The sequence below is a fragment of the Dendropsophus ebraccatus genome, chromosome 9, assembly GCF_027789765.1.
Source record: "Dendropsophus ebraccatus isolate aDenEbr1 chromosome 9, aDenEbr1.pat, whole genome shotgun sequence".
NCBI lineage: Eukaryota > Metazoa > Chordata > Amphibia > Anura > Hylidae > Dendropsophus > Dendropsophus ebraccatus.
Genome location: NC_091462.1, coordinates 60,497,350 through 60,512,934, shown reverse-complemented (window position 1 = coordinate 60,512,934; position 15,585 = coordinate 60,497,350). Strand labels below are relative to the sequence as shown.

The window sequence follows — 15,585 nt, the reverse complement described above, 5'->3', positions numbered from 1 at the left end:
TGTCTTATTTTTCCCATGATTTCGAGCTATGGGAAAAGAGGGCTTTAAAATACTGCCACATGTAAGGGTCCATTTACACAGAAAGATTATCTGACAGATTATCTGCCAAAGATTTGAAGCCAAAGCCAGGAATGGATTTGAAAAGAGGAAAAATCTCAGGCTTTCCTTTATGACCTGATCTCTGTTTATAGTCTGTTTCTGGCTTTGGCTTCAAATCTTTGGCAGATAATCTTTCTGTGTAAATGGACCATAAACCTCCAATTACCTCACATTATATCATATTAGCCTATTAGATCATATTATACAAGCCAGCAGGTACTTTCCCACTCATGTGACATCTACTGGTGGAGGCCATATTATTAATGTTATAATGCTCTCCACTGAAGTCAATGGGAAAAATGGCTGGCAATTCCCACATCCTATAGAATAATGGACGTAATTGATTATGACTGCCCAAATAATGGACATGCTTATTATATACCGACTGCTTTTGCAAAATACAACTTTTTTCACCTATTCATACATAAGTTTTATTTTTGGGATCATGTTTTGAAATTATATATATATATATATATATATATATATATATATATATATATATATATATAATTTTTTTTTTACTGTGTGTAAACCTAGCCTAAGGAGAGAACCCAAAATATGCAGTTAGGTAATAATCACATGACTGAATGGCCTGCGCTTTTCTAGCAAACATGCTGTAGATGAATTATATTTTACTAGGAATTGATTACTATGCCATATGCTTGCTTCCACAGCCCGGCAGTAAATTTACAGTGGATAACCCATTCATAATATAATGGACATAATCATTAAAACTGGTTTCTGAAAGATAGGAATACCAGCCCCTGCTTGTTATTTAACGGTCGCTTCTAATGCATGGTTATTAAATATTAAACAATTCATCATCATCATCATCGAGCTCTTCTGCCACTCTCGCTGATTATTTAGGGGAAACAACTGTATCCAATAAACAGGCTATTTAACAAATGCACTCTAGTATAAGTGAAGTCTGATGGTTCTTCTGTAAGTATGATGCAGTCAGATGTGGACACCCTGATCCAACTAATACATTTATGTCCATCTCCTGGCCGGTGTAAATGGACTGGCCTTCTAGCCCAGTGTTAAAGGAGAAGTCCGGCCAAAATTAATTTTTGATATGTTGTTACTTATGAAAAGTTATACAAATTTCTAATGTACATTAATTATGGGAAATGCTCATATACTGCTATTTCCCTTAATTTAGTAGATCAGGAAGTGTTAGAAATATCTCTGAAGAAGTGACGTCACGACCCAGGGTGTAATTCCTATGGAGTGTCCAGCAGGGGGCGCTCTCTATATAGAAGTCTATGGGACTTTATTGTTTCTATGGGTTTCTATGTAATGTAATGTAATGTAATGTAGTGTACAGTGCTTTATTGAATGAATACATCTATGGAATACTTTGGGGAGCAAGTGTCCTTGCTCCCCAAAGTATTGCATAAATGTATTCATTCAATACATTCAATACACAGTAAGCCCGCCGAGCCGCCGCATTTCCGCCGATCCGCCGCATTCCCGCCGATCCGGACCATATACATTGAACTACAGCTCCCATCATCTGCTTCTAGTATGAATAGGTGATGGGAGCTGTAGTTGGGTAAGGGATATCACATGCCGCCGGGCGCAGGGGGGAGCCGCTCAGTACACAGGAGCGCTCCCCCCTCCTCCTCCTCCTTCCGTGATAACTTCCGCCTATACCAATGCTGAGTCCCTGCCTGGCCGCCGCTCTCCGCTCACATATACCGGCTCCCGGCATCAGCGCGGACACCAGGATGCATCGGGAGCCGGTATGTATGGGGGGGAGAGCGGAGAGCGGCGGCCAGGCAGGGAGTCAGCATTGGTATAGGCGGAAGTTATCACGGAAGGAGGAGGAGGAGGAGGAGGAGGGGGGAGCGCTCCTGTGTACTGAGCGGCTCCCCCCTGCGCCCGGCGGCATGTCATATCCATTACCCAGCTACAGCTCCCATCACCTGTTCATACTAGAAGCAGATGATGGGAGCTGTAGTTCAATGTATATTGTCCGGATCGGCGGGAATGCGGCGGATCAGCGTGTGGCGGATCGGCGGGAATGCGGCGGAAATGCGGCGGATCGGCGGGCTTACTGTGTATTGAATGTATTGAATGAATACATTTATGCAATACTTTGGGGAGCAAGGACACTTGCTCCCCAAAGTATTCCATAGATGTATTCATTCAATAAAGCACACTGTACATAACATTACATTACATTACATAGAAACCCATAGAAACAATAAAGTCCCATAGACTTCTATATAGAGAGCGCCCCCTGCTGGACACTCCATAGGAATTACACCCTGGGTCGTGACGTCACTTCTTCAGAGATATTGCTAACACTTCCTGATCTACTAAATTAAGGGAAATAGCTCTATATGTGCATTTCCCATAATTAATGTACATTAGAAATTTGTATAACTTTTCATAAGTAACAACATATCAAAAATTAATTTTGGCCGGACTTCTCCTTTAAGTGTAGTGGCTAATCCACCTTTAATGGAGTGTTTACATAACTCTATCCTCTGCATACGGTTTTATTGCTTATAAGCATATACAGAACTAAAAGCATGCTTACACATACAGCTTGTGCTATGCTAATGAATTATTTACTTACAGCTGCCATTCAGTGCAAGATTTTGACAATGCCATGTTTCCCAGATACAAGCAAATAATTTAGATTAAACTTTAAAACAAGTAAAGATATAGGAAAACATATGTTCAGTATTTTAAAGGGAATCGTGTCTTCTGCCCAAATGTCAAGAAGTGAAAATAGTGGCATCTCAGCAGTCCAATAGGGCCGTAGGGCATTTTATTAGTAAACATAGAGCATAAAAAAATTCAGACTCTCAGGGGGAATCTGCCAACATCTCTATATTTGCCGCCACGTCTACTTGCCAGCAACATGAAGAGTGATATTTTTTCGCCCTGATGAAGGAATGGCTGGCAAGTGAAAAAGGAAGGATTGTATAGAGGGCTTTCTTTCTACCTGTTATGAACAACTTCTACTATATATTTTTTTTATAAGAAATACTTAAAAGAAAATGCTTCATCTACACATATAATCTACAGATATCTGCAACTTACCTTGGCCTCCCAAAATACCAGTAGATTTCACCACCATTTCAAGCTTTTTGTCCCATGTAAATGTTCGGATGTAATCTGTTAGCAAACAGTTAGAAAAGGAAAGAATTGTGAAAAAAATAATAAAATTTAAAAAAAAAACCACAGGTATTCTGAATGCTTTGTATAGAGGTAAAGGAGTTAATGCTGAAACAAACTGAACAGTTATATTCTGACAGATCCGCTAATATCAGGAGGGTTTTCTTGAAATATGACCTGTCATGCTGAACGGAACAGTGGCTTCAGGCACAAAGAGGCAAAAAAAAAACACAGGACCTTAATACAAAGAAGGCCATTTCTACAGACGCCACCTAAATATCTACCTTCTGTTCCGCTCCATTGTCCTGATGCTAGTGCACCTTATTTAAATTATTCATTTTATTAATTTAAGCTAATTTTCTGATTTCTATCTTATGTATTCATAGCCCATTATTAAAGAGGATCTGCTGGTAGGAAAACAGGGGTATAAATAAGCCCATCGGTAGACAGGGCTGGTTATCGGGATTCCAGACATACTGCACCTTTCTTTTTTTTATTGCAATAGACCTCACCACTGGCAAGTGAGAAGCCTTTTTGTTAACATGCACACGAGACCCAAGTGTCCAAGGGAAATTTCCCAGCATGGCAAGGGCATGTCCACTTGATTTAGTGGCTGTTAAGGTCCTATTACACAAAGCAATTATTAGCTGTATTTGACTGATTATCGGCCATTACAGCCAATAACTGCTTTGTGTAGTAAAAGGCAACGATCAGCTCATCATTATCTTTCATTGTCTTTCAACATGTTGAAAAAAAAAACTACGTGGATGCCATCGCTCTGTGTAATAGGAGCGGCAGCAGCAGACCCCCACTATCTCTTATGGGCTCCCCAGACGATCTAAACATTGCAAGTAAGTAATGACCTGACAAGTGGCCACTCGCTTGCTCCCGTAGATGGCTCTGTGTAATACGGCTTTAATCATATGGATTTGGGGGTACTTGATCATAATGGAAAAATTCTCTCTCTGCAATCCTAGTGACTATCCTATATGTAGCCATGTGCTTATTTACACCCATCTTTATGCAGGCAGGTCTGTGTTAAACTAGGGTCTGTTTGTGAGATGCAGTTATCATTCAGTGGTAAATCTTTTACAACTGCTCAGTTAAAGAGGGGGCCTGAACGAGATCTCAAGATTTTCTAAGATGGGAAAACGCTTTAAATATTCACTTTAGTTAACAGCAGGTAAGCAGAGGCTTGTCTTACAGCAGGAACCTGGACATCTGGGGGAAGTATTGTGGTCATGCTCTGTGACATGTGCAAATGACACAATGTGCAGTGAGGGGAATCCGAGCAGCTTCAACATCTATTATCTATGGTGTTATGTGTTTAGCTTTGTAAGATGTGTAAGTTCTCATTGTAATCTCCACAGCACAAAGCAAGCTTAAAAACAACAACAAAAAACTTAAAGTGACACTGTCACCCCCTTTTTGCATTCTGACTTCTTTTCATAGATGTAAAGGGCAAATTTAGCAGTTTTCATACCTTACTTTACATTATACGGCATGGTGCTTGTTCAAGTAAAAAGTGATCTTTTATCATCTGCAGATAGTGCTAAGTGGGCGGGGCTTCATAGAAACTGCGCCACTTAGCCCTGCCCACAGTAGGCCCCGCCCCCTATGTGCCGTCATTGGCACATAGGCCCTGCCCCCTCTTTGACCATTGGAACAAGCTGGTCTAAAGGTCTAGGCCCCACCTCCTCTAGGTCAGCCCCTACCAATGGGAGTCGAGGGGGCCAATGACGTTGCGGATGGGCAGGCCTATGGTGGAGCAGTGGGTGGGGCTAAGTGGTGCAGTTGCCGTGAAGCCCCACCCACTTAGCACAATCTGCAGATGATAAAAGATCACTTTTTACTTGAACAAGCACCATGACGTATGATATAAAGTAAGGTATGAAAACTGGTAAATTTACTCTTTACAACTGTGTAAGAGGAGTCAGAATGCAAAAAGGGGGTGACAGTGTCACTTTAAAGCGACTCTGTACCCACAATCTGACCCCCCAAACCGCTTGTACCTTCGGATAGCTGCTTTTAATCCAAAATCTGTCCTGTGGTCCATTTGGCAGGTGATGCAGTTATTGTCATAAGAAGTTACTTTTAAAATTGCAGCTTTGTGCCCTACAGGTGTATCTGTGCCCTATCTTTGTACCACCCCTCCGTCTCTCCTCCCCGCCCTCCTCATCATTAGGAATGCTCCAGGCAGATTGTCTCCTATTCATCACCTGTGTTACCACAGCACATGGGCTGGATCATTAAGACACCTGTGCAATGTTCAAATAAAAGGAAATGTTCCAGTGGCATTCCTATTGATGAAGAGGGTGGGGAGGAGGGACAGAGGGGGTGGTGCAAAGTTAGGGCACAGATACTCCCATTTGGCATGGGGCTTCAATTTTAAAATTACTTTTTTATGACAATAACTGCATCACCTGCCAAACGGACCGCAGGACAGATCTTGGATTAAAAGCAGCTATCCGAGGGTACAAGTGGTTTGGGGGGTCAGATTGTGGGTACAGAGTCGCTTGAAGTTATTTTATTAGAATAGTTTCCCTGTATGGAATAGAATAAAACAACCTCTCTCTAAGCATTTAATGTAGGCGCACTCATATTCAGTGGAGAACACTTACTACACAGCTCACTATTATATACCTTGATACCAGGTACGATGAGCTAGACAATAACAATGCATCACTTCTTTCTATGTAAGAGACTTTGCAAGGTTACAGAACTCTCTCTTTATAAGCAATAGAAACTAGAAGACACTAAAATTCTCACTAATAAAGAGCATAATGAAATGGAATGGAAAGGAAAGGAAAGGAAGGATAGGAGATAACATACAGAATGCCGTCAGCTAACAGTCAGCTAAGATGTTAAGAGTTTAGCAATATATTTTATGTTGAGCATTTGCAAAGCGTGCAAACAATTTTCCCAAGGTAAACTCTTATTTTCAAGGTCATTAACCCCTTCAAGACCAAGCCTATTTGCACCTAAAAGACCAGGCTCATTTTTCAAAATCTGACCTGTCTCACTTTATGCTCTTATAGCTCAGTGATGCTTTAACGTATGCTAGCGATTCTGAGATTGTTTTTTCGTCACATATGGCACTTTATATTAGTGGCAAAATTTGGTCACTACTTTGTGTGTTTTTTGTGAAAAACATCAAAATATCATGAAAAATTGAAAAAATTAGCATTTTATGAACTTTGAAATTCTCTGCTTCTAAAAAAGAAAGTCGTATCACATAAATTAGTTACTAAGTCACATTACCGATATGTCCTCTTTATTCTGGCTTCATTTCATAAACATATTTTACTTTTTTAGGGTGTTACGGGGCTTAGAAATTTATCAGCAAATTACCACATTTTCGTAAAAGTTTCCAAAACTGATTTTTTTTAGGGACCAGTTCTTTTCTTAAGTTGATTTAGAAGGCTTGTATACTGGAAACCCCCATAAGTGACCCCATTTTGGAAACTAGACACCTTAAAGAATTAATCTAGGGGTATAATGAGCATTTTAACCCTACAGGGGCTGGAGGAAAGTATTCACCATTAGGCCGTAAAAAAATGAATAATTACAATTTTCCAATAATATATACGTTTAGATTAAAGTTTCTCATTTTCAAAAGGAACATGAGAGAAAACGCACCCCAAAATTTGTAACGCAGGTTCTCTTGAGTACTACGGTACCCCATATGTGGGCGTAAACCACTGTATGGGCACACAGCGGGGCTCAGAAGGAAGGGAGCGCCATCTAGCTTTTCCATTGCAGATTTTGCTGAAGAAGTTTCCGAACGCCAGGTGCATTTGCAGTGCCCCTGTAGTGTCAGCAGAGAGAAAACCCCCCATAAGTCACCCCATTTTGGAAAGTACACCTCACCTCAAAGAATTCATCTTGGGGTAGGATGAGCATTTTGACCCCACAGGTGTTAGAGGAAAGTATTCAAAATTAGACAGTAAAAATGAAAAACTCGAATTTTTCCAATAATATGTTCCTGTTCCTTTAGTTTGAATTTTCACCATTTCATGAGGAACAGGAGAGAAAATTCACCCCAAAATCTGTAACACAGGTTCTCCTGAGTAAAAAGGTACCTCATATGTGGGCATAAACCACTGTATGGGCACAGCCGGGCTCAGAAGGGAAGGAGCGCCAATTAGCTTTTTCAATGCAGATTTTGCTGAAGAAGTTTCTGAGCGCCAGGTGCGTTTGCAGTACCCCTGTAGTGCCAGCGGAGTAAAATCTCGCCCATAGTCACCCCATTTTGGAAAGTACACCCCTCAAATAATTCATTTTGGGGTGTGGTGAGCATTTTGACCCCACAGGTATTAGAGGAAAGTATTCAAAAGTAGACAGTAAAAATGAAAAACTCGAATTTATCCAATAATATTTTCCTTTAGTTTAAAATTTCTCGATTTCACGAGGAACAAGAGAAAAAAAAGTACCCCAAAATTTGTAACACAGGTTCTCCTGAGTAAAAAGGTACCTCATATGTCGGTATAAACCACTGTATGGGCACACAGCCGGGCTCAGAAGGGAAGGAGCGCAAATTAGCTTTTTCAATGCAGATTTTGCTGCAGAAGTTTCTGAGTGCCAGGTGCGTTTGCAGAGCCCCTGTAGTGCCAGCGGAGTAAAATCTCGCCATAAGTCACCCCATTTTGGAAAGTGCACCCCTCAAAGAATTCATTTTGGGGTGTGGTGAGCATTTTGACCACACCGGTATAAGAGGAAAGTATTCGGGGGGCGTGGCGAGCCGCTGAGGAGAATGGACGCGGAGTGAGGGAGCTCCTCAGCCACACAGCTGCATTACAGGGACCCAGACCTGCCTTACCCGACCCAGCACCCCCAGCATATGTGGAGGGGCAAGAGGGGGACCCCCAGACAACGGCCGCCTCCAGCGGGACCGGATTCCGGGGCTCCGTCGGCGTCCCCGTACCTCACACGGGGCGCCGCTGCTACCACGCCGCGACCGCGGCCATCTTTTCCCGCCGCTCCGGAGGCCCGAGAATCACCTGTGTGCCGGGGGTCTGTAGATCCGCTCCCGCCCGCCGGCCTCTCCGCTGAATCGCAGCCGCGGGCACAGTCTGTCCGGACCCTGGAACCGAGCTTCCCTGCAGATCCCTCTGTGCAGCCTGAGGAGGCCGCGGCGCCATCTTGTTTTCTGGAGCGCGCCTCCGGCCTCGTGGGTGAGTTAACCCCTTCCCTGCGGCCTGCCAGCAGCCAGACGTTGTCCCTGCCTCATCCCACCTCTAACACTCTCCATTCCAGTGCCCTAGACCCCCATCATCCTCCATCACCTCTCAGTGACCCGACAGCCAAATCTCACGGGCTCTTAAAGGGCCAGCAGCGCATTTCAGCATACATGATGGCGACCTCAAAACAGCCAAAAAAAGACAAAACTAAGGCTGGCAGTAACAACCAAGATGCCACCCTGCCCAGAACCTCTCAATCTGTTGCCCGATCTGAGGTCCCACGTAATCCTGGGGGACGGCACTCTGACTCGGACTCTGAAGCTTCCCTACTGGGGCCTGCATCCCCCCAGGGCGTTCGGGATATGCTTTCACAATTGCCTACAAAGAGTGACCTCCTAACCCTTATCACTGAAGTGAAAGATGCGTTCAGGGTTGAAATCGCTGCAGTCCGGAAGGACATCCAACATATTGCACTAAGGGTTGAAACCTTGGAGGATGATCATGACTCTACTCGGGCATACATTTCTAGCCTGCACTCCACTGCTTCCTCACAAGCTTCTGCCTTGGATGATATGCAGCGCCACATTGAGGATCTCGACAACAGAGGCAGGCGCAATAACATCAGGGTCAGGGGTCTCCCAGAGGCGACACAGGACAATGACCTAGAATCTACCCTGGAAGGCCTCTTCAATATGCTTCTGGGCGAGCCATCTACCCACAAAATTAAATTTGATAGAGCTCACCGGGCCCTTCGACCCAGGAACTCTTCCGGTCCACCCAGAGATGTCATCTGCTGCTTGCATGACTATACCTTGAAGGAAAGCATCATGGCCAAGGCCCGTTCCCTTCGAGAACTGGACTTCTACGGTGCCCAAATACAGCTTTTCCCGGATCTCTCCTGGATTACCCTCCAAAAGCGACGGCTCCTGCGGCCTCTGCTGACTACCCTCAAGGACCATGATGCTTCCTACAGATGGAATTTTCCGTTTGGCCTTACTGCAAGACGGGATGGACGCTCTGCTGTTCTCCGAAGTCTGGCTGATTTGCCTGCATTTTGTGACGCCTTGGATCTTCCAGTCCCCAAAATCTCTGACTGGACGGTGGCTCCCCCACCCCCTCCCCCACCATCCATCTGGCACTCGGCTAGCCAGAAGAGGCGACGTCCCAGATCTGAGAGTTCCCGCTCCCCCCCTGGTCCTACTGGCTGAGGGAGGGGCCCCCTCCCCCCCCCCCCTCCAAGATATGTTATAGTGATCTACATTGTTGCTGATATTCTGGGTCCCTTCTTTCCGTTACTCATTTGCTATATGTAGCTGTGTGGTCTTCTTAGGCCCTCCTCTCCGGAGTGTTCCCATGTTCTTTGTTCCCCTCAGGTGGCGCCCTCTTCCCCCGTGGGGCTGCCAGTTGACAGCCATGGTGCTGTTTTGGCATTTTTTCCTGCCTCGTTGCAGGCCACTTAGGCTTGTTTTTTGGGCCATGTGCCCTTCCTTTTCCTGGTTCCTTTTTTCTGTTTTTTGTTGTGTTTGTGTGTCCATGTGTTCTCCCTCTTGTTTGCCCCCCCCCCCCTTTTTTCTCCTTTACCCTCTAGGAGTCCACGTTGGCCGATGCTGCTCTGGAGACTGATCCCTTCCACCCATTGGGACGGAGTGAGTACCCTCATCCTCGTTAGTGCCCTCTTATCCCTTCCCAATGGCTAAGTGCATATCTCTCAATGTCAAGGGCCTAAATTCTAACACCAAAAGACGCCTTCTCCTGAGGGAACTTCGCAACCTGCATGCAGATGTTGCCTTCCTTCAGGAGACGCACTTCAATCAGGAGGCATCTTTTAGGTTCGCCCGCCATTCTTATCCCACTGTTGCTTCGGCCTCTAGAGGCAATAAGACGGCGGGAGTAGCTATCCTATTCTCTCACAGGTGCCCCATACAGATTTCCTCCTCATATTCTGATCCAGGGGGGAGATATGTTATTGTAGACGGCACCCTACAAGGCCGCCAATTTATTTTCTGCAATGTTTATGCCCCTAACCGCTCCCAGATACCCTTCCTCCGTAGGGTCCTCAATAGATTGGCGAAATACCCTCCGGCTCCACGGATCCTTGGAGGGGATTTCAATATGCTGTTCTCTGAGATAATGGATAGGCACTCAGTGGACGGCCGGCCTTCCTCTACGGAACAGGCTAGACTATCAGCAGAATTCCGCAAGCTCATACGTGCTCATAAGCTTTATGACCTCTGGCGGCTTGACCACCCTACGGAGCGGGGGTATACCTTCTTCTCCCATCCCCACAAACTCCACTCTCGCATAGACTACCTCTTTGGCAACATTCCTACCGTTCGACTGCTTCAGAGTGCGACTATTGACCCCATTTCCTGGTCTGATCATGGCCCCGTGATAGTTCACCTCAAGGCCATTCTCTCCCCTACGCGACACTGTCACTGGCGTATGAATGACACCCTTTTGAAAAATCAGATTACCAGAGACTCTATCAAGACTGGTATCTCTAATTACTTCTCGGAAAACGAGGGGTCTGTTGCCTCTGAAGGGGTTCTATGGGAGGCCCACAAAGCAGTTGTCCGGGGTCATTGCATAGCATTAGGATCCCGCCAGAAAAAAGACTCCATGATAGCCATTCAGAATGCTAAATCTGCCATAGCTTCCCTAGAACAGCGTCTGGCCCGTCGCCCCTCCCTGGGTGTCCTGCGGAGGCTTGTGGCGGCTCGTGAAAAACTCAAAGACCTTTCGCTGCAAAAGGTGGAGAAGCTTCTTCTCTACTCTAAGCAACGCTTCTATGAAAAGGGCAATAAGGCTCATATCCTCCTGGCAAGGATGCTCAACGACCGGGCTGCCGCACAGTCTCCGCAGGCTCTCAGGGATGCAACGGGGACCCTACACTATCACCCTAAGGACATCTCCTCTATTCTCCACCAATTCTATTCTAAACTTTACTCCCTCCCCTCAACCTTACCATCGGACCCGGAGGCCCGAACCCGATGCCTTTCTGATTTCCTTAGCGAGTGTAATCTGCCTTCTTTGACCGCTAGTGCGCTCGAGGAATTGAATGCACCGATTACCGTGGAGGAACTTGCAGAGGTTCTTAAGGCCCTTCCATCGGGGCGGGCGCCTGGGCCGGATGGCTTTTCCTACCTCTACTACAAAACCTTTTCTTCTGAACTGTCCCCTAAACTACTTTCTCTCTATAACTCCTTTCTCCAGGGATCTCCTATCCCTACTTCCATGTCTCACTCTTTCATCACTCTTATCCCCAAACCTGGCAAGGACCCCCTGGATTGCTCCAATTACCGGCCGATTGCCCTCCTAAACTCAGACTTTAAAATATTCACTAAATTGCTGGCTACTCGATTGGGGTATTGGCTCCCTTCCCTAGTTAATGCAGACCAGGTGGGGTTTGTGCCGGGGAGACAGGGTGGGGACAATACGAGGAGGGCTATTGACCTCATTGATGTTGTTAATCAACGAGATGAGAGTGCCCTTGTGCTGAGCCTAGATGCTGAAAAGGCCTTTGACCGCCTTGGGTGGCCTTTTATGTTTGAGGCATTGCAATGTTATGGCTTCTCTGGGCCTTTCCTAACAGCGGTCAGGACCTTATACTCCAATCCCACAGCGGCACTTAAATTTCCTCATATGTTGTCTGAGACCTTTTCCCTTTCGAATGGCACCCGCCAGGGTTGTCCTCTGTCACCCCTACTTTTTGTTCTTTGCATTGAACCCCTGGCGGCGGCGATTCGAAACTGCCCGGACATCAGAGGTGTGTCGGTCAGAGGTAAGGAGTTTAAAATCATGTTATTCGCAGACGATGTCCTCCTCACCCTGTCAGACCCGCTCATTTCCCTTCCGAACCTACATTCCCTCTTGGGTACGTATGGTCGTCTATCGGGGTACAAAGTCAATACCTCTAAATCTGAAGCTATGCCCCTAAATCTGACGGCCCCCTTGATTGCCCAGCTTAGCTCAAATTTCAAATTTAAATGGACCTCTACCTCCATTAAATATTTAGGTATCCGCCTTACTCCCTCCTATCCGTCCCTATACTCAGCTAACTACCCAGCCCTCTTCCGAGATATACGGAACCTCCTGACTAAATGGTCCCCCCACTATATTTCGCTCCTAGGCCGTGTGGCGGCAGTAAAAATGACCATTTTACCTAAACTTCTATACTACTTTGAGACGCTCCCGGTCCGTATCCCCCTTTCAGAGCTGCGTAGTGTCCAAAGAGCAGTGTTCAAGTTTATCTGGGTGTCCAAGGGGCACCGAATCCCCAACTCGGTTATGATGAGTAGCAGATCTCGAGGAGGGCTGGGGGTCCCTAACTTTCTCCACTATTATTGGGCGGCACACCTACGCCAAATCACGGCATGGTCCAAATATTTGGCATACAAGAAATGGGCGGAAATTGAGAAAATATGGCTAGCTCCCTTTCATGCTAACTCTTTCCTGTGGCACTCTTCACCGCCTAGTTTCTCACATCTCTCGCTCCTGGGACCTATCCGTTTTACCCTCCACATATGGTCCTCATGTTCTGCCAGGTTTGGGCTCACCTCCTCTGCCTCCCCCCTGAACTCTTTCTTGCTCTTTCCAAATTTCCCTCCTGGTCTTCAGTCCCATACTGTCAAACTCTGGGGATCGAAGACACTCTTTCAGTTTGCCGACATCGTTGATCCCATATCTCGTGCACTCCTTCCATATGATAAATTGACTGACAAATATGCTCTCCCTCCCTCGGCGCACTTTATGTACCTCCAGCTCCGACATTTTATGATGGCGCGTCTGGGAGCCCTCACAGTTTCTAAACCTTCGGCTTTCGAGCAACTAGTCAGAATGGGGACCTCAACCTCGGGCCTTATCTCTGACATTTATCGCATCCTTGGCTCCCCAGCGGAGGGAACCCAGGTGCAGCACGCCTATATGACTAAATGGGAAACGCTATTAGGGAGGACTCTGCCTCCAGAGTGCTGGGCCACTATATGGGACAGAGCTGCCACCTCCTCCATATGCACTACCTACAAGGAATCCCATTATAAAGTCCTGATGTTCTGGTACCGCACGCCGGAGGTACTGCATAAGTTCAATGCCTCTATATCCCCGCTATGTTGGAGATGTGCTAGAGTATTAGGCTCCCAGTTCCATATGTTCTGGGAATGTGAGCTTATCCGACCCTTCTGGAGGGAGGTGTGCGAGATATCATCAGCTATCCTCAGTGTTAACATACATAGGGACCCAGGCCTTTGCCTCCTCAACCTTTTCCCTAAAACTATCAAGAAAAAACAAGCTAAATTGCTTTTGGTCCTCTTGACCGCGGCCAAGTCCCTAATCGCCAAATGCTGGAAGCAATCGTCCTCACCTTCCATTTCGCATTTTAAGGCTCGAGTCAGGGAGCTACGCTCCCTCGAGCGCCTTACGGCATCCCTGAACAACCGGCTGGAGGCCTTTGAATCTATTTGGGCTCCTTGGGACTTGTATTCCGCCCCGGCGGCACCTGCCTCTGGTTCATCCTAGATTCGCGTCCTTGTCCGTCTGTTCCCGTCTTCGTTTTCCCCTGTCCTTGTCTTCCCCCCCTCCCCCTTCCCCCCCCTCCCCCTTCCCCCCCCCCCCCCCCCCATTATTCCCTGCTCCCTTCTCGTCCTACGTCTGTGTATTGTTCTGTGTTGTTTTTGTTACTGGCTCAGTACGGTCTACGGACCCTACCCACGCAGACATTGTTTTTTCTGAACCCTGACCGGGACCTGGTAGCTGCTGTTCTATTACGGTTTATCATTTTGGACTTCCTACCTGCTCCTGCTTAGGGGCTAAGTTATCCCATTAACATTTATGTTATGCATTATGACAATGTTCTGCTGCCTTTACATGTGCTTCACCCAGTTTGTACAATTTTATGTCTTTCTTTTTTGGAAAAATAATAAAAATTACAATTGTTAAAAAAAAAAAAAAAAAAAAAAGAGGAAAGTATTCAAAAGTAGACAGTAAAAATGAAAAACTCGAATTTTTCCAATAATTTGTTCCTTTAGTTTGAAATTTCTCAATTTCACAAGGAACAGGAGAGAAAATTCACCCCAAAATCTGTAAAGCAGGTTCTCCTGAGTAGAACGGTACCGCATATGTGGGTATAAACCACTATATGGGCACACAGGAGGGCTCAGAAGGAATGGAGCGCCAATTAGCATTTTCCGTGCAGATTTTTCTGAAGAAGTTTCTGAGCGCCAGGTGCATTTGCAGCGCCCCTGTAATGTCTACAGAATAGACCCCCCCAAAAAGTCTCCCCATTTTGGAAAGTACACCCCTCAAAGAATTCATCTTGGGGTAGGATGAGCATTTTGGCCCCACAGGTATTAGAGGAAAGTATTCAAAATTGGCCAGTAAAAATGAAAAATTTTTCCAATAATATGTTGGTTTAGTTTGAAATTTCTAAATTTCACAAGGAACATGAGAGAAAACGTACCCCAAAATCTGTAACGCAGGTTCTCCCGAGTACAACGATACCCCACATATACTGTATGGGCACACAGCAGGGCTCAGAAGGGAAGGAGTGCCAATTTGCTGGAGCAAAACAGTAGCTAGTAATAGTTATTGGAATAGCGCAGTTACTAAAATAAAATTAAAAAAATTAGATTACAGGTAATGTAGGGTGGTTACGGGTAATTTGGAGGTGGTTACGGGCAGTCTGTGGTGGTTACGGGCAGTCTGAGGTGGTTACGGGCAATCTGGGGTGGTTACGGGTAATCTGGGGTGGTTACGGGTAATCTGGGGTGGATACCGTCAACATGGGGAGGTCACGGGCAACCTGCTGTGGTTACGGGCAACGTGGGGTGGTTACAGACAGTCTGGGGTGGTTACAGACAATCTGGGGTGGTTACAGACAATCTGGGGTGGTTACAGGCAACCTGCTGTGGTTACGGATAAACTGAAGTGCTAATAGGTAATCTGAAGTGGGTACCTGTAATCTGGCGTGGTTGCGGGCAATCTGGAGGGGGTCACTGGCAATTTGGGGTGATTAGAGGCGACGTGCGGTGGTCAGTGGCGGCGTGCGGTGGTCAGTGGCGGCGTGCGGTGGTCAGTGGCGACGTGCGGTGGTCAGTGGCGACGTGCGGTGGTCAGTGGCGACGTGCGGTGGTCAGTGGCGACGTGCGGTGGTCAGTGGCGACGTGCGGTGGTCAGTGGC

At 46.2% G+C, this 15,585-nt stretch overlaps 1 protein-coding gene across 3 annotated transcripts in view; it reads right to left on the bottom strand.

The window, feature by feature from the left end:
• PIKFYVE (phosphoinositide kinase, FYVE-type zinc finger containing) overlaps positions 1-15,585 on the bottom strand; it is a 151,725-nt gene that overhangs the window by 2,597 nt on the left and 133,543 nt on the right. For all 3 annotated transcript variants that reach the window (XM_069983502.1, XM_069983504.1, XM_069983503.1), the window contains one exon: positions 3,157-3,231. In XM_069983502.1, coding sequence (XP_069839603.1) covers positions 3,157-3,231 — 75 coding nt within the window. The remainder of the gene's footprint in view (positions 1-3,156; positions 3,232-15,585) is intronic.